Source organism: Rhinoraja longicauda, chromosome 1 (genome assembly GCF_053455715.1).
Source record: "Rhinoraja longicauda isolate Sanriku21f chromosome 1, sRhiLon1.1, whole genome shotgun sequence".
NCBI classification, from domain to species: Eukaryota; Metazoa; Chordata; class Chondrichthyes; order Rajiformes; family Arhynchobatidae; genus Rhinoraja; species Rhinoraja longicauda.
In genome coordinates, this window is record NC_135953.1 from 68,602,497 (window position 1) to 68,621,482 (window position 18,986).

Sequence of the window (18,986 nt, forward strand, 5' to 3'; positions counted from 1 at the left end):
TCTTCTCCAGCTTCCTCTCCTCCACTTCTTCAGTTCTGAAGAAGGGTCTCGACCCGAAATGTCGCCTGTCCATTCCTCACACAGATGCCGCCTGACCCATTGAGTTACTCCAGCAGTTAGTGTTTTGCGACTCCCAGTGAGTCCACGTCTGCTGTGAGTTTGGTAGATGGCCCGTCAGGGGGATGGGCTGCGCTTCACTGCCCGTCACCTCATTATTATTCATTGCATGTTTTAGGTCAAAAGTCGACCATGCGCTTTGAGACACGGAAGAAGCATTCAAACTTTGAAAAGGGCAGCAACTCGGAAACTTGACAGAAGGTAAATCTTTGGTTGGTCGGAAGTGGGACGTGCGCTCTCGGTGCGGGGATGCCGGCCGGCCGGCGCGGGGCAGTCTTGGGTCTTGAGCAAAGGATACAAAGAGAACAAAGACATCTTTGGTCTTGAGTGAGTGAGTGAAGGTGAGTGAAGGTGAGTGAAGGTGAGTGAAGGTGAGTGAAGGTGAGTGAAGGTGAGTGAAGGTGAGTGAGTGAGTGGCCGAGGGTGAAGCAGCTCCCCAGCTCCACGTCTCCGCTGTTCCCACACGGGGAAACCAAGTCCCGTTGTTTCTCTGTGACTGAGCGCCCACGTTTCCGATGCGGACCTCTTTTAAAGGCAGGTCGATCCTTTTTAAGACAGCTTGTTCGTCAGTTTATTTCAAGAGTAGGAGTTTAACAAAAGTCACCCGTTGCGATTAAGTGTCTTGTTGGTTTTGGGTGCAGCGTGGCCAGATGTCTGAATTGCACCGGGAAGTTTACTCCGCACAGCAGGCCGGAGCAGTTTGGTTCCGTCCTGTTAAAACTTGCATTTTATCTTTGGCAAGTTCTTAGAATATCTGACTCCTCCACGTTTAGAAGCAAGGCTTTCCAGGGGAGGAAATGAATGGAATTCACATTAGTCAGGAAATGATGTTGGGTAAACTGTTGGGACTGAAGGCAGATAAATTCCCAGGGCCTGATGGTCTACATCCCAGAGTACTCAAGGAGGTGGCCCTATAAATCGTGGATGCATGGGTGATCATTTTCCAATGTTTTCTCGACTCTGGATCAGTTCCTATGGATTGGAGGGTAGCCAATGTAACCGCACTTTTTAAGAAAGGAGGGAGAGAGAAAACAGGGAATTATAGACCAGTTAGCCTTACATCGGTAGTGGGAAAGATGCTTGAGTCGATTAATAAAGATGTAATAGCAGCGCATTTGGAAAGTAGTGACAGGATCGGTCAAATCAGTCTGAAGAAGGGTCTCGACCCGAAACGTCACCCATTCCTTCTCTCCTGAGATGCTGCCTGACCTGCCGAGTTACTCCAGCATTTTGTAATACAGGATCGGTCAAAGTCAGCATGGATTTATGAAGGGGAAATTATGTTTGACTAATCTTCTGGAATTCTTTGAGGATGTAACAAGTAGAATGGATAAGGGAGAGCCAGTGGATGTGGTGTATCTGAACTTTCAAAAAACCTTTGTCAAGGCCCCGCACAAGAGATTAGTGTGCAAAATTAGAGCACATGGTATTGGGGGGAGGGTATTGACATGGATAGGGAACTGGTTGGCAGACAGGAAGCAAAGAGTAGGAATTAACAGGTTCTTTTCAGAATGGGAGGCAGTGACTGGTGGGGTGCCGCAAGGCTCAGTGCTGGGATCCCAGTTATTTACAATATATAAATGATTTAGAGGAGGGAATAAAATGTAACGTCTCCAAGATTGAGGATGACACAAAGCTGGGTGGTAGAATGAGCTGCGAGGAGGATGCTGAGGCTGAGGGTGACTTGGATAGGTTGGGTGAGTGGGCGGATGCATGGCAGATGCAGTATAATGTGGATAAATATGAGGTTAACCACTTTGGTGGCAAGAACATGAAGGCAGATTATTATCTGAATGGTGTCAGATTAGGAAAAAGGGAGGTGCATCGAGACTTGAGTGTCCTTATACATCACTCACTGAAAGTAAGCATGCAGGTAGAGCAGGCAGTGAAGAAAGCTAATGGCATGTTGGCCTTCATTGCGAGAGGATTTGAGTTTAGGAGCAAGGAGGTCTTACTGCAGTTGTACAGGGCCCTGTTGAGACCACACCCGGAGTATTGTGTGCAGTTTTCCTAATTTGAGGAAGGATGTTATTGCTATTGAAGGAGTACAGCATAGGTTCACCAGGTTATTTCCCGGGATGGCAGGACTGACATATGAGGAAAGAATGGGTCGACTAGGCTTGTAATCACTGGAATTTAAAAGGATGAAAGGGGATCTTATAGAAACGTATAAAATTCTTAAGGGATTGGACAGGTTAGATGTAGGAAAAATGTTCCCCATTTTGGGGGAGTGCAGATCCAGGGATCACAGTTTAAGAATAAGGGGTAAGCCATTTAGGACTGAGATGAGGAAAAACTTTTTCAACCAGAGAGTTGTGAATCTGTGGAATTCTCTGCTACAGAAGGTAGTGGAGGCCAATTAACTGGATGTTTTGAAGAGAGAGTTAGATTTAGTTCTTAGGGCTAAAGGAATCAAGGGATATGGGAAAAAAGCAGGAACAGGGTACTGATTTTCGATGATCAGCCATGATTATTTCGAATGGCAGTGCTGGCTCGACGGGCCAAATGGCCTACTCCAGCTCCTGTTTTCTATGTTTCTACGTTTTAATACAGAGAAATGTGAGATGTTGCATTTTGGGAGCACTAACATGAGCACTTTTGTGCTCATGTTAGTGCTCCCAAAATGCAACACCTCACATTTCTCTGTTGGGCTCTGGGCGGTTGGGCTCTGGGCAGTATTGTAGAACAGAGGAATATAGTAGGAGTACAGGTACATAGTTCATTGAAAGTGGCATCAATGGGTAGATAGGGTGGTCAAAAAGGCTTTTGGCACATTGGCCTTGATCAGTCAGAGCATTGCATATAGATGTTGGGAGGTCATGTTGCAGTTGTGTGACATTGGTGAGGCTGCTTTTAGAGTATTGTGCCCAGTTTTGGGCATCTTATTACAGAAAAGATGTCAAGCTGGAAAGGGTGCAGAGAAGATTTACAAGGATGTTGCCAGGACTCGAAGGCCTGCAGTATAGGTTGAGATTGAGCAGGCTAGCACTCTATTCCTTGGAGCGCAGGAGGGTGAGGGGTGATTTTATCGAGGTGTACAAAATCATGAGAAGAATAGATTGGGTAGATGCACAGAATCTTTTGCCCAGAGTGGGGGAATCGAGAACCAGGGGACATAGGTTTAAGGTGAGAGAAGAAAGATTTAATAAGAATCTGAGGGGTAATTTTTTCACACAAAGGGTGGAAAGTGTATGGAATGAGCTGCCAGAGGAGGTAGATCGGGCAGATACTATCGCAACATTTAAGAAACATTTAGATAGGTACATAGATGGGGCAGGTTTAGAGGGATATGGGCCAAACACAAGCAGGTGGGATTAGTGTAGATGGGACATGCCAGTGTGGGCAACTTGGGCCAAAGTGCCTGTTTCCATGCTGTAAAACTCTGACTCTAGGTTAAGATACCTCTTAAAAACGTCATCCATGGTAAACCTCCTCAATAAAGTTTCCAAGGAAATCAACCTACCTAAAATGTGGTGGCCAGAATTGTATACAATGTTGCTCTAGATGCCTACACAGAGATTTGCAAAGGTTAAGCTACACTTTCTAGAGGTCCGGAAGAGTACGGGTAGCCCAACCACAGTCAGCTCCCAAACTCCGGACATGGGCCCACTGACCCCACTCCAGGAGGGATACTCAATAAAAAAGGGAGTCAGGGAAGAACAAATAGGGCTGATGGCAGATGGTGGTAAAGAAAAAGCCATTGAAGACGGGCTGGGTAGAACAATGGCATTGGCAAAAAAAAGTGCTGCCATTGACTGGCGCCAGCAACCTCTCCTCGTCAAAGGGTGTATCCAAATAAAAAAGCCAATGATGCAGGCAGAGGAACCAGAAACATTACAGAGCTCAGCAAGGAAAAAGCCAGCCAACCAATAGGCACGTACAAGGGGAGAAATGTGCCTGTCACACGCCAGCTCCGGGAGAATAAGATATACGAATCTCCCAGCACATCCAAACTCCAAGAGACTGGGAGCAGTGAACTGCCCAATACACCCCAGCTTCAGGAGACCGGGAGGAGTAAAGCACTCAGCTCAGGGAGCCTGGGAACAGTAAAGTGCACAGCGCACCCCAGCTCTGGTAGACCGGGTATAGCAAAGTGCTCAGTTCCTCGAGACCTGAAGCAGTGAACTGCCCAACGGACCCCAGCTCGGGGAGATGGAGGGTGCAGAAAGGATCAAGGAGGGATCTCCACCAAGCAACACCACCAGTGTTGCCAGAGAACATTAATGACTTGGATGAAGGGATTAAAAGTAACATTAGCAAATTTGCAGATGATACAAAGCTGGGTGGTAGGGTGAACTGTGAGGAAGATGCTATGAGGTTGCAGGGTGACTTGGACAGGCTGTGTGGGTGGGCAGATGTATGGCAAATACAGTTTAATGTGGATAAGTGTGAGGTTATCCACTTTGGTTGTAAGAATAGGAAGGCAGAGTATTATCTGAATGGTGTCAAGTTAGGAACAGGGGACGTACAACGAGATCTGGGTGTCCTAGTGCATCAGTCACTAAAAGGAAGCATGCACGTACAGCAGGCAGTGAAGAAAGCCAATGGAATGTTGGCCTTCATAACAAGAGGAGTTGAGTATAGGAGCAAAGAGGTCCTTCTGCAGTTGTACAGGACCCAAGTGAGACCGCACCTGGAGTACCGTGTGCAGGTTTGGTCTCCAAATTTGAGGAAGGATATTATTTCTATTGAGGGCGTGCAGCGTAGGTTTACTAGGTTAATTCCCGGAATGGCGGGACTGTCATATGTTGAAAGACTGGAGCGACTAGGCTTGTATACACTGGAATTTAGAAGGATGAGAGAAGATCTTATCGAAACGTATAAGATTATTAAGGGGTTGAACATGTTAGAGGCAGGAAACATGTTCCCAATGTTGGGGGAGTCCAGAACAAGTGGCCACAGTTTAAGAATAAGGGGTAGGCCATTTAGAACTGAGATGAGGAAAAACTTTTTCAGTCAGAGAGTTGTGAATTTGTGGAATTCTCTGCCTCAGAGGGCAGTGGAGGCCAATTCTCTAAATGCATTCAAGAGAGAGCTAGATACTCTTAAGGATAGCGGAGTCAGGGGGTATGGGGAGAAGACAGGAACGGGGTACTGATTGAGAATGATCAGCCATGATCACATTGAATGGCGGTGCTGGCTCGAAGGGCCGAATGGCCTCCTCCTGCACCTATTGTCTATTGAGATGACTCCCTTGAGGAAGATGCTTAAGTTCACTAATGCTGTGGGCATGAAGGCTCAGGACAGTGAACTCCCAAGATTATAACGGAGGTAAAATTGGCATTTCTAAATGTATGCAGTGTAAAGAGCATTGTGAATTGTGTCAATGCTTTGCAATAGCTTGCCAACGTCAAGGCAAATGTGTGGCAGTCACACCTCCAAAGCTATTGAAGGTGGTGACAATGGTAGTAGCCCCATGACTGTCGTTATGTCAGGGGCAGGGCAATGACTGTCACGCCGCCAGCCAGGGATCCTGTTGCAGGGAGGCAACCTCGCGTCTCCTCATGGTGGATGCAGTGTACTGTATGTAACTCTGCTCTGGCTGATTGATGTGTACATCTCGCCCGTGCAGAGCGAGCGGCTGGCCGCTCTCCAGCAGCACCCATGGCTCAGGCGGTCGTTCCAGTCAATGACTTCTACTGCATCATCGATGCAGCTGCATGATCTGGTGATACTGAGAGCAGACTGGGCGGGGGCTCCTTGCTCCTGATGTACACGGTCAAAGATGCAAAGTCGTGCGATGCCCCCAGCAACCCTGCAGGCGGATCTCAGCCGCAATTCACCTGGTCAAGACTTGGCGACTCATCTCGGTCCTGGACAGACTTCCTCTTCACGTTGAAGACAGTCATGGTCAGACTGTCATGACATGGTGTTCCTCTGTGACCACTGACTCCTTTGGGCTTTTTGTTTGGTATATTTTTTCATTCTGAATAAAGTTTTTTTTGGAAAAAATGATGACCTACAATGTCAAATATCCTTATGTTTTCTGAACCTTCCATTTGAGTCTTCAATATAATTTCATTACACATTGTCTTGTCTAGACCCTCTACTCAACGCGAGGTAAGATAGACAAGAAAGCTGCTAGTCTGGACTTTAAAACTGAAATTTACTGGGAAATATTTTTTGTTACATTGGAAGTTAGACTGTAACAAAGTAGAAACAAGGAACTGCAGATGCTGGTTACTGCACAAAATGATACAAAGTGTTGGAGTAACTCAGCATCTCTGGAGAACGTCGATAGGTGAAGTTTTGGGTAGAGACTTGGTTGACTGTCAGTGAATAGTGGAGTTCCGCAGGGGTCGTTGCTGGGGCCACTACTCTTCACGTTGTATATTTTGATTTGGACGAGGGGATTGAAGGCTTTGTGGCAAAGTTTGCGGATGATACAAAAATAGATTGAACGGCAGGTAGTGTAGAGAAAGCAGGGACTCTGCAGAAGGACTTGGACAGGTTGGGAGAGTGGGCAGAGAAGTGGCAGATGGAATATAGAGTTGCAAAGTGTGGAGTCATGCATTTTGGTAGTAGGAATAAAGGCGTAGACTATTTTCTAAATGAGGAGAGTATCCGGAAATTGGAGGTGCAAAGGGACTTGGGAGTGCTGGTGCAGAATTCCCAAAAAGTTAATCTGCAAGTCGAATCAGTAGTAAAGAAAGCAAATTCAATGCTAGCATTTATTTCAAGAGGGCTTGAGTACAAAAACAGGGATGTAATGTTGAGGCTCTATAAAGCGCTGGTAAGGCCACATTTGGAATATTGTGTGCAATTGTGGGCACCTTATCTGAGGAAGGCTGGCTCTGGAGACGGTCCGGTGGAGGTTTACAAGAATTATCCCAGAAATGAGTAGGTTAACATATGATGAGTGTTTGACACCACTGGGCCTGTACATGCTGGAGTTTGGAAGAATGAGGGGGGACCTAATTGAAACATACAGAATATTGAAAGGCTTGGATAGAGTGGATGTGGAGAGGATGCTTCTATTAGTGGGAGAATCTAGAACTAGAGGTCATAGCCTCAGAATTAAAGGACTGTGGCGGTACTCGGGGATTAGGCCACTCCCTGGACCATCCCCCTCGGCACGGGTTGGACAGGGCTGGGGAAGGGACTAGTGCTATGGGGTTTGCCTGAAGGGGCTAGAGAGATAACTCGTGCTTGAGACTGAAGAGAGTGTGGATGTTCTGTTGCTGGATTAAATTACTGTTAATACTTACCTGGCAACTTGCCTGATTCCTACCGCGTCCAGACCCACTACACTGGTGACCCTCGACAGTTCCTTGCAAGTCGAGATGGACCCGAACGTTCCTCAACACGCACTACCCTGTCCTGCCGGTCAGCCGCCTTTGGACCCTGCCGGACCCCACCCCGTGGACCCTGCCGACCGCGCCGCTCTCCACACCGTAGCGTTGAAGCTGCCTCCCCTTTGGACCGATGACCCTGATTTCTGGTTTGGTCAGGCCGAGGCGCAGTTTGGTGACCGCCGATGCAACCAAGTACTTTTACGTTATCGGCGCCCTCGACCAGGCCACCGCGCGATGGGTCAGTCCTTTCCTCCGCGCCCCCCCCTCCCCGGGCGAGTGATAAGTATGAGGGCCTCAAGGCCTTTTTCCTATGGACGTTCAGTCTCAGTGAGGCCGAGCGGGCGACCCAAATCCTACAGATGACTGGCCTGGGTGACCGCCGCCTGTCGGTACTGCTGGGTGATATGTTGGCCCTGCTGGGCGACCACGAGCCCTGCTTTTTATTTAATCACGCTTACCTGCAGCAGCTGCCGTCGGATCCCCACCAGCAGCTCATCAACGACCCATTTACCGACATGTAGGCGGTGGGCGAGCGCGCTGATGAACTCTAGATGGCCCGTCAGCTGGCCCGGGACGCGCTGGACATTCCTCCGATGTCCGACGACGATCCGCAGGTCAGGACCTCGATCGCGAGCGTCTCCACTGCTCCTCGACGTCCTTCGCGGCGGGACCTGGCTGCCACGGCACACCAGGCCGCCAGTGCGTCTTTCCCGCACAGCCTGCCGTCCGTTCCTCCGCATGCCACCAGAGGTCGTTGGTGGTCAGATCAGCCCGCAGAGCCGCCCGTTTACACAGATGCCAGCAGAAGCGGCTGGTGCTACTTTCACCGGTGCTGGGGGTTCAGCCCATCAATGCCGGCAGCCCTGCTCGTTCCCGGGAAACGCAGGTGCCCGCCGTCAGTGATTGCTTCGGCGGCCGGCCAGATTCATCGCGTGTTTGCGTGGGGCTCGTTTTCTTCTGGACACAGGGGCTGAGGTGAACATTCTTCCCCCTTCAAATGATGACATCCGCTTTGGTAAATGCGGCCCCCTCCTCGCCGCCGCAAACGGGACACCAATCCGCTCATACGGGGTGCACACGATCTCCCTCAACTTCGGCAATGGCCGCTTCTCCTGGCCATTCGTCATTGCGGATGTGTCCCAGCCATTGCTGGGCGTGACTTTCTACGGGCACATTCCCTGCTCGTGGACGTTAAGCGGCAGCGTTTGGTGCACTCCGTCACCTTGCAGCCTGTTTCCCTCCGTGTGGGTGACCCGGTCGTGCTGCCTGATGGGCCCCTGTCGTCCGTGGACGTTACGTTCTCGCGCATTCTGGCCGAGTTCCCCGAAATCGTCGATCCCCAGTTCCGCTCCTCCACCCCGAAAGCACGGGGTGGAGCATCACATTCCCACCACTGGCCCACCCCTGCACGCCCGGGTGCGGCGCCTTCCACCGGACAAGCTTCGTCTCACTCGGGAGGTGTTCCGCCTTATGGAGTCACTGGGTATTGTGCGCCGCTCAGGCAGCCCGTGGGCGTCCCCGCTCCATATGGTCCCCAAGGCAGACGGTGGCTGGCTCCCTTGCGGTGACTACCATCGGATTAACGATGCTACCATCGCTGACCGGTACCCGGTCCCCCACATTCAGGACTTTAACGCACACCTGGCTGGGGCCACAGTGTTTTCCAAGGTTGATCTGGTACGTGGCTACAATCAAATTCCCGTCCACCCAGACGACGTCCCCAAGACGGCCATCGTGACACAATTTGGCCTTTTCGAATTCCTCCGTATGCCGTTTGGACTTAAGAACGCTGCGCAAGCTTTTCAGCGGCTTATGGGCTGTGTGTGCCGTGGCCTGGACTTTGTGTTCGTGTACCTCAATGACATTTTGGTGGCAAGCCGCTCGAGACAGGAACATGCTGCCCATCTCCGCCAGCTATGGCAGCGCCTTAGCGATCATGGGCTGGCCATCAACATCACCAAATGCCGTTTCGGGGTGTTGTCCATCAATTTCCTGGGCCACCACGTGACCCCGCACAGGGCGCTGCCGCTCCTGGACAAGGTGGACGCGGTGCGCGTTTCCACGCCCTACCGCCGTGAGGGGCCTCCAGGAGTTCGTTGGGATGGTGGCCTTTTACCACCGATTTGTGCCATCTGCGGCCAGGATCATGCACCCGCTGTTCCACCTCATGGCGGGCAAGCGCAAGGAGTTCGAATGGACTGACGATGCGGTGGCGGTGTTCCAACACGCCAAGGACGCCCTGGCTATGGCCACGATGCTCGTGCACCCACGGGCGGATGCACCAACCAGCCTGACGGTCGGCGCTTCATATGTGGCGGTTGGGGCGGTGCTAAAACAGCGGATTGATGGGTGTTGGAAGCCTCGCTTTCTTCAGCAGGCACGTCAGCGGTGCACAGCGGCACTACAGTGCCTTTGACCGCGAGCTCCTCACCTTTGCTTTCGCCAAGGTGTCCGACCCATGGTCAGCTCGCCAGCAGCGGCAGTTGGCTTTCGTCTTGGAGTGGCCGACGCCTTGTCTCGACCTGCGGTCCACGCCGTCCTGCAAGTGGCTACTCAGCCCTGGCGGCGGCCCAGCTGACGGACATTGAGATATCCGCCTATCGTACCGCCGTTTCGGGCCTGCCGTTGGAGGACGTTCCCTGTGGCACTGGGGGCGCAACGCTGCTGTGCGATGTATCCACCGGGCAGCCACGCCCCATCGTTCCCGTTGCCTGGCGGTGCAGAGTGTTCGAGGTGCTCCACGGGCTGGCCCACCCTTCCATTTGGGCGACGACGACCCTCGTGGCTTCCCGTTTCGTGTGACAAGGGTTACGTAAACAGGTTGGGCATTGGGCACGCACCTGTATCCCGTGCCAAACTGCCAAAGTACAGTGGCATGTGCGAACGCCGCTCCAGGAGTTCATCGTCCCTCGACAGCGAATTCGACCAGATCCACGTGGACATCGTGGGGCCGCTGTGGTCGACCGTTTCACGCGGTGGCCGGAAGCAGTTCCACTAGCGGACACATCTTCCGCTACTTGTGCCCGTACCTTGGCAGCACACTGGATTGCCAGGTTTGGGGTGCCGCTCGACATCACGTCCGACTGGGGGCCGCAATTCACCTCCGAACTGTGGTCGGCCACGGCTCAACTACTGGGGGTTAACCTGCACCGCACCACGGCGTACCATCCGCAGGCGAACGGCCTGGTGGAGCGCTTCCGCCACCAGCTCAAGGCTGCCCTGAAGGCCCGGCTCATTGACCTGGACTGGGTCGACGCGTTGCCGTGGTTGCTAGGCGTCCGCACCGCGCCCAAAGAGGACTTGGCCTCCTCCTCGGCCGAGTTGGTGTACGGGGCCCCGCTGACAGTGCCCGGTGAGTTTATTCCATCAGCCCAGGGTCAGGAGGAACAACCATCGGCCGCCCTGCAATGCCTTCGGGAGACGGTGGGCAAGCTTGCACCGGTGCCGACGTCTCGCCACTGTTCGGTTCAGTCGCATGTCCCTTCTGCTCTGCAGGACTGTCCATTTGTTTTCCTGCGCCGGAATGCACACCGGACGCCCCTTCAGCGTCCGTATGAAGGGCCATTCAAGGTGCTCGAGCGTGGCTCTGCCACCTTCGTTTTGGACTTGGGGGGTCGTCCTGAGACGGTCTCTATTGCGCGGTTGAAGCCGGCGCACGTGGACATTAGCCAGCCGGATCTACTGGTGCGGCCTCGCCCTCGGTGTTGTCCTTCGTCCCGGCCCTTACCCCCAGCGTCCCTGCGACCTTCTTCGCCTGGCAGTGTGGTTCCGGTTCCTGCGACCGCCGTGGTGTGCACACGGGCTGGTCGTCTCATATGTCCCCCTGTCCGTTTCGTGCCTCCAGGTTCTTGGGGGGGTCCTGTGGCCGTACCCGGGGATTAGGCCACTCCCTGGATCATCCCCCTCAGCACGGGTTGGACAGGGCTGGGGAAGGGACCAGTGCTACGGGGTTTGCCTGAAGGGGCTAGAGAGATAACTCATGCTTGAGACTGAAGAGAGTATGGATGTTCTGTTGCTGGATTAAATTACTGTTAATACTTGTTCGTTTAGGAAGGAGACGAGGAGAAATTTCTTTAGTCAGAGGGAGGTGAATCTGTGGAATTCTTTGCCACAGAAGGCTGGAGAGGTAGTCAGTGGATATTTTTAAGGCAGAGATGAATGTATAATCATTGTAGATAGATAGATAGATAGATTCTTGATTAGTACAGGTGTCAGAAGTTCTGGGGAGAAGGCAGGAGAATGGGGTTAGGAGGGAGAGATAGATCAGCCATGATTGAATGGCGGAGTAGACCTGATGGGCTGAATGGCCTAATTCTACTATTCCTTATGACCTGATGAAACACAAGACACAAGACAAAGTAGTTAAACTAATTGCAGCAAATTAACCCCATGGTGTAAAAGAGGCTCGTGTGGAACATAACATGGATGCGATTGATTGGATCAAATGGCCGACCTTTATGCCATGCGTCCTTTGTAAATTATATATTTATATGCTGACAAGTTGTACTGTCCAATCATAATCTTTGTTCAGAACACAGTTCAGGCAGTTTCTCTGGAGGACATGGTTAGGTGATATTTTGGGTTGGGACCTTCTTCAGACTGAATGTATAATCATTGTATCATTGTCCTTCAGTTTCATTGATAACCTAATGTAAAACAACAGAAGAATTTGTGATTACAACGGATTCGTAACTTCCCTCATATTACTAACTCTATTCTAGGTTTGCTTTCATAAAGACTGAAGGGCACAGATTAAAAGTGCAAATTTTGGTCACGTGGCCATATTACCTTGCAATCCTGGATTTGGCTATACTGTAGTATTTGATACCTTAATTAAAGATGTTCAGAATGATTGTGGGAGTGATGCACTGTGCTCAAGAGAAAATATAAGACCAGAACCTCATTTATAATAAAATATTCATGGTAATGGTGCTATCCTAAGGTGGGTCAAGAATTTCCTTGTCTATTTAATTAAAGGGCCTGTCCCACTTTAGGCGATTTTAAGGTGACTGCCGGCGACTAGTCTGTCGCCGACAGTTCGCCGGGTGTCGCGGGCATGATCGTGAGGAGTCTTCCAAGAATCGTAGTGGATCTCAGCGCCTCGCTGAGAAATCATCTGGAGTGAAATTTCTCGGCGACAGCTGGCTTGTCGCAAGGTACTGTTGCTTATTGCGGGCACTGTCGCCTGCGGTCCCCAGGTTTGCTAGGTTCTCTTAGATGCATTTAGAAGCACATTATATTAAAATAAGTAAAGTCATTTCAAAATACCATAAAATGCTTGTGTTTAACCAATTTATTTACCGTCAGGACATTTGACAGGTAGATTGGAGGTGAAGGTTTGACGGTCAGGTAAGCGTGGGAATTTTGCGATGTTTATGGCCATCAGCCATTACATTTAAAGTGGGCTCCCAACCCAGATATGCAACCCAGAAACCAGATATGCATCTCCTGTACATTTTCAAAGAATGCCCACACACCTTTCACAAAAATCCTCTTTTAAATTTTTTTTTTTAATGCTGCTATTAGTAAACTGGAAGTAAATCCAGTTTATGCCTTGTTACAGTGATGCTTGGTTTTTAAGTAACCCATACAAGATGTTATAGTTCAAAACTCTCGTACTTACCGACTTGTCAGTGATTTCAGCGAAAATTAGGACACTGGAGAAACATTGACAGCATGGGAATTTCGTGATGTTTCCGAAGACGCTGTAATCTCGACCTGACTCGGCATTGTCGTGGTCATTGTCGTCGGGTCAGTCTTTGACAGTCGCCGGCAGTCGCCTTAAAATCACTTAAAGTGGGACAGGCCTTTTAGTAGCTCACCACATACATTGGTTGAAACATAAGGTGTAAAACCTGGGAGGATAGGATATTTTCTGTCGAGTGTGGAGGGTTAATTGTGTGCCGTGTTAAAGCTGCAGTTATGAAAATTCCTCATCTCTGTGGACAAGCCAATAGTAAAAGAAATGTAAGGCACAACTGTGGGGTAAGTCAACTTATTTTTAAAAATTCTTTTGACAAGAAGAGTTACTTCGAAAGAATTCCATTATTTTAAAACTGTGGTACATGGATAGCTTGCACAATTCAGGAAGGCAATTAACATTTTCCAGGCAGATTATATAAAAGAACTAAAGTTTTCCCCATAGAAAACATAAATGAAAGTCAGCAGCTAAATTAGTCTAGATGTCTTCAGGTATACTGTAAAAGGTCCAAGAGGAGTTTATTTTCCATCCTTTATGATAGCAATGATGTGTGGTACAAGATCCTAACGAGGAAGTAGATGGTCAAAGGAGGAGGGCAAATGCCTTTGTGCATTTTAAACCTCTCTGTATTGGAAAACCACAGTTTGTTCACAGCATATTTTATGTGGTAAATGCATCCTGGTATCTACACAAAATATGGGAGGGTGGGGGGGGGGGGGGGAATTGCTTACCGTGACTTCTCAGGTGTTCACGAGACTGCCATTGGAACTCTGCTCCTTGACTTGCGTCTTGTTCCCCAATACTGAGACCTTGCTGGAGAATCAGCAAAATGATGGGGTCAAGGAAATAGCGTTGACGTCATGCCCGTTTCCACCAATCTTTCCACCACTACGCACAAGAAGAGCAAGACGCCATTGTATGCAGATGCCGAGAAGTGTGTTCAGCTCTGGCTGGACAATTTCTAATCTAGTGATGTGGACTCGATAAGAACAAAGCAAGATGACAGTGATGATGAATTTCTGATGACAGAATTTAAAAATGATCTATTTTTCATGCTGACTTTATTTTTCTGCAGCTATGTTTGAAATTAAGAAGATCTGTTGCATCGGTGCTGGATACGTCGGTGGTCCAACATGCAGTGTTATTGCGCAGATGTGTCCCGAAATTCGCATTACAGTTGTGGACGTTAACCAGGCAAGAATAGAGGCCTGGAACTCAAATACACTTCCAATTTATGAGGTGCGCCATTGAAATATGAATCCAGTGTGTTGCTTCATAACCTTTTTACTGATTGCCATTCTGATAGTATAAAATGTTACTTGCTGTTTTCTTTTTTTCCCAGCCTGGTTTGAAGGAAGTGGTAGAATTGTGCAGAGGAAAGAACCTTTTCTTCTCGACTGACATCGACAAAGCCATTCAAGAATCCGACCTCATATTTATTTCGGTAATTTTTTATCAACAGCAGCATACGTATGGCACTTTCAAAGTAGCAAAATACTCCATGCATTTCACAGGAGACTTTATCATACCATATCTTACGCCAAGGCACGCAAGGTCATAATAGAACAAACAACCTGAATCTTGGCCAAAGTGCTGGGTTTAATGTAATGTCTTATAAGAATGGGAAGAGGCAGAGATTTCAAAAGCAATTTCCAGTGCTTGGAAAATGAGGATACACTTGACAATCAGAGATTAACCTTTTTAGTTTATCATATCATATCATATCATATCATATATCTACAGCCGGAAACAGGCCTTTTCGGCCCTCCAAGTCCATGCCGCCCAGTGATCCCCGTACATTAACACTATCCTACACCCACTAGGGACAATTTTTACATTTACCCAGCCAATTAACCTACATACCTGTACGTCTTTGGAGTGTGGGAGGAAACCGAAGATCTCGGAGAAAACCCACGCAGGTCACGGGGAGAACGTACAAACTCCTTACAGTGCAGCACCCGTAGTCAGGATCGAACCTGTGTCTCCGGCGCTGCATTCGCTGTAAAGCAGCAACTCTACCGCTGCGCTACCGTGCCGCCCACGGACAGGTGTAGATATCTTGGTGAGACAAAAGGCTGCAGGAGACTGCAGAGATGGGGAGAGAGGCCATCGTGTGTAAATGTAGAAATTGCGTAAATAGGAGGCAATGCAATTCAGTAAGCACAGGGTAATATCCAAATAAACTAGGGCAAATGTTTCAATATTTAGAATGGCAAATTTACAGAGGTAGTTTGGGGAAAGCTAGCCAAGGCAAGGCAGCAGATATCAGGCTGGACTGGAACTAAGTAATGTTAAAGAGATGAAAATAGTTACACAGTTACGTGGTCAGGAACTCATCTCAGTATCACATATCACAGCAAAGTTGGGAAGGCACCGGTTTAACTTCACTGATGCGAGTGAGAGCGTTGGAATCTTACTTGCAATATCTTTGGTCTTCCTCAAATTTAAGAGGAGTAAATTTCTTCCCATCTAGTATTGAGTGTTGAACAGGTAATCAGTAAATTGAGAGACAGTGGAGTAGTCAAGAAGAGTTGGTGGAATTGGCAGTTGGATGTGTGGAAAGTGATCCAGTGCTTTTTGATGATGAGAATGTAATGCAAAATGGGAAAAGCCAAGGTGAGATGCTTGGGGAACCCCAGGGGAAACAGAAAGTGGGGAAAAACGTCATTGCAGACACTCCCATAGAGCAGAACAGAACCAGACAAGTGGACTTCCACCCAACTGAAGAGACAATGGAGGAGGTTGGTATAGTGAACTAAATTCCCACCTCTTTTCCTTTAAAGGCACTGATCCTTGCAGGTGAACGGGTAACCAGGTGATGTATACATCCATCCAGCAGGCTAGAAAGGGAATACAACTCAATCAAGTCCTACTTAAACCCAACTGTCACCACGCATGAGCTTTCTGGCTGGAGTCACAAGACAGTAATCCAGAACTGAAGCCCCAGATGGATTTTTGTTTCTTTCTCATAGTGACTTTGGGCAGTGATAATCCAGTGGAATGTATAGGGGTTGGTGGAGTGACCTTAGCCTTGGAAGAAGTTCAATATAGAAGTGCATTTGACATACAATTATATCTGATGTATCAAGTCACTGTTCTGTTTGATTTTATTATGAACTTCAGAAAAAATAATGGTGTTAGTATATGAGATGCAAATGTCGTGTCACAAAATGCTGGAGTAACTCAGCAGGTCAGGCAGCATCTTGGAGAGAAGGAATGGGTGACGTTTCGGGTCGAGACCCTGCTTCAGACTGATGCTGTGTGTACTTCGGTGACGTGTGAAGTTCTGATGATTTTCATCTCCTGGGAGATATTTCTGACTACTTGAACAATCGGATCTGGAGAGATGATTCCAGCTGGTACCCACTTAACAACCAAACTTGAGGAAGGGAACAAGGCAACTGTTGGACTGAAGAGTAAACAGGGGATTGTGCAGAAGTCCTCTATGACTGTTCAATGTTAAACTGTTGCTTGTGAACTGTGTCATGATAATGACAGCAACTGGAAAAGGTACAGTATGACCAATATCATGGCACTAGGGACAAATAATTGTCAGTGGTGGAGAACATGTATTGGATTTTAAAGCCAAGAGAGGAATAGGTGGTCACATTTCATGTTGGAAGCAATAGCTTGGAAGTGAATGGAACTGAGATCTTGCAAAGGAGCACTTGGGGAATTCAGAGATAAAGATAACAATAGACCAATACCAACACAAAATAACGAGATGTTGGAAATCTCTAATAGTACAGAACATGGTGGAAATATTGAGGTGGTCAGACAGTATTTGCAGAGGGAGAAACAAATTGGGCATTTCAGATTAATATCTCCATTAGAACTGGAAAAATAATTGAGCTTTGTAATGGATTTTAAGAGAGCAGCAAAATCAAGAGGGCGTAGCATCTGGGTGTGGGGAAGGAAACAGGTTTGTGATTAGCGAGAAGACTGAGTTTTTTTGAAGAAGTAACCAAAAAGGTTAATAAGGGCAAAGCTGTAGACGTTGTCTGTATGGCCTTCAGCAAGGCATTTGATAAGGTTCTGCATGGTAGGCTACTCTGGAAGGTTAGGTCGCATGCAATCCAGGGAGAGTTTACCGATTGGATAGAGAATTGGCTTCATGGAAGGAAGCAGAGGGTGATGGTGGAAGGTTGTTTTTTAGACTGAAAGCCTATGACTAGTGCCTCAGAAATCCATGCTAGACACATTGCTGTTTGTGCTTTATATCAATGATTTGCATGGGCGAGGCATGGTTAGTAAGTTTGCATACTAGTTGGAAGATTATTATCAAGAATTACAGCAGGATCTTGATCAGTTGGGCAAGTGGGCAGAGGAAAGGTTGATGGAGTTTGATACAGATAAATGCGAGGTGTGCATTTTGGGAAGTCAAACCAGGGCAGGAATGGCAGGGCAGGAATGCCACAGTGAATGGCTTAGCACAGAGTGTTGCAGAGCAGAGGGATCCAGCGTGCAGATACGTGGTTCCTGAAAATGGCATCATGGGTAGAAAGGGTAGTCAAGAAGGGTTTTGGTATATTGGTCAATAAGCATATTGAATATAGAAGTTTGGATGTAATGTTACAGTTGTACCAGACATTGGTGAGGTCCCACTTGGAGTATTGCGTTCAGTTATGGTCATCCTATTATAGGAAAGATATTGTTAAGCTGGAAAGAGTGCAGAGAGGATTTACGAGGATGGTGCCAGGACTTGTAGGCCTGAGCTGTAGGGAGAGGTTGGGCAGGCTAGGACTTTGTTCCTTGGAGCGCTGGAGGCTGGGATGTCATTAAAGGATTATGGAGCAATAAAACAACAGGTGTATCTGTAGGAGATGAAAATGACAAAGGCAGATTCATTGCCGGCAACATAAGTGTGAGCAATGGTTATGAGTTGAAATTGCTGTTATATAAAAGCCATATTGAAAAATATAATCATGCAGATGTTGACTTGCATTCATTATGGGACAAGTCTTAACTGAAACGTTAACATAAATGTTATCTTAAATGTTCTGCTGACTTTGTAATAGGTGAATACACCCACAAAGGTTTATGGAATGGGTAAAGGTCGCGCTGCAGACCTGAAGCATATCGAATCCTGTGCTCGAAGAATCGTGGCCGTGTCAAATGGGTACAAAATAGTCACTGAGAAAAGCACTGTGCCAGTGAGAGCTGCTGAGAGCATTCGGAGGATATTCCAGTCAAACATAAAGCCAGACCTCAATCTCCAGGTGAGACCAGGCATTGTACAGCCGGGTAATGTGCAGGTCAAAGATATGCTCGTCTGCATTGGAAAAAACCTCTAATTCATTGGAGAAAGTAATCTCCCTGCATTAGGCATAGCAACAGTGCAGATGTTAGCAAATTGCGGGTTAACAATATTACTGAATATATTAGAAAATAAAGTTTACCTCAAGAATTGAAAAGGATAGAAACGCAAGGAATTGCAGATGCTCAAATATGGAGTAAGTACAAAGTGCTGGAGGAAACTCAGCAGAATAGGTTGCATCTATGGAGAGAATGGACGGGTAACATTTTGGGTCAGGACTCTTAGACAATAGACAATAGGTGCAGGAGTAGGCCATTCGGCCCTTCTAGCCAGCACCGCCATTCAATGTGATCATGGCTGATCATTCTCAATCAGTACCCCGTTCCTGCCTTCTCCCCATACCCCCTGACTCCGCTATCCTTAAGAGCTCTATCTAGCTCTCTCTTGAATGCATTCAGAGAATTGGCCTCCACTGCCTTCTAAGGCAGAGAATTCCACAGATTCACAACTCTTTGACTAAAAAAGGTTTTTCCTCATCTCAGTTCTAAATGGCCTACCCCTTATTCTTAAACTGTGGCCCCTAGTACTGAACTACCCCAACATTGGGAACATGTTT

The 18,986-nt window shown here is 48.2% G+C and overlaps 1 protein-coding gene across 1 annotated transcript in view; it reads left to right on the forward strand.

The window, feature by feature from the left end:
• The first annotated feature begins 260 nt into the window (after nt 1-260).
• The window catches only part of ugdh (UDP-glucose 6-dehydrogenase), a 32,228-nt gene continuing 13,502 nt past the window's right edge, over nt 261-18,986 (forward strand). Inside the window, exons 1-4 of the mRNA XM_078399682.1 lie at nt 261-318; nt 14,189-14,352; nt 14,456-14,557; nt 18,132-18,332. Coding sequence (XP_078255808.1) covers nt 14,191-14,352; nt 14,456-14,557; nt 18,132-18,332 — 465 coding nt within the window. The 5' untranslated portion in view covers nt 261-318; nt 14,189-14,190. The remainder of the gene's footprint in view (nt 319-14,188; nt 14,353-14,455; nt 14,558-18,131; nt 18,333-18,986) is intronic.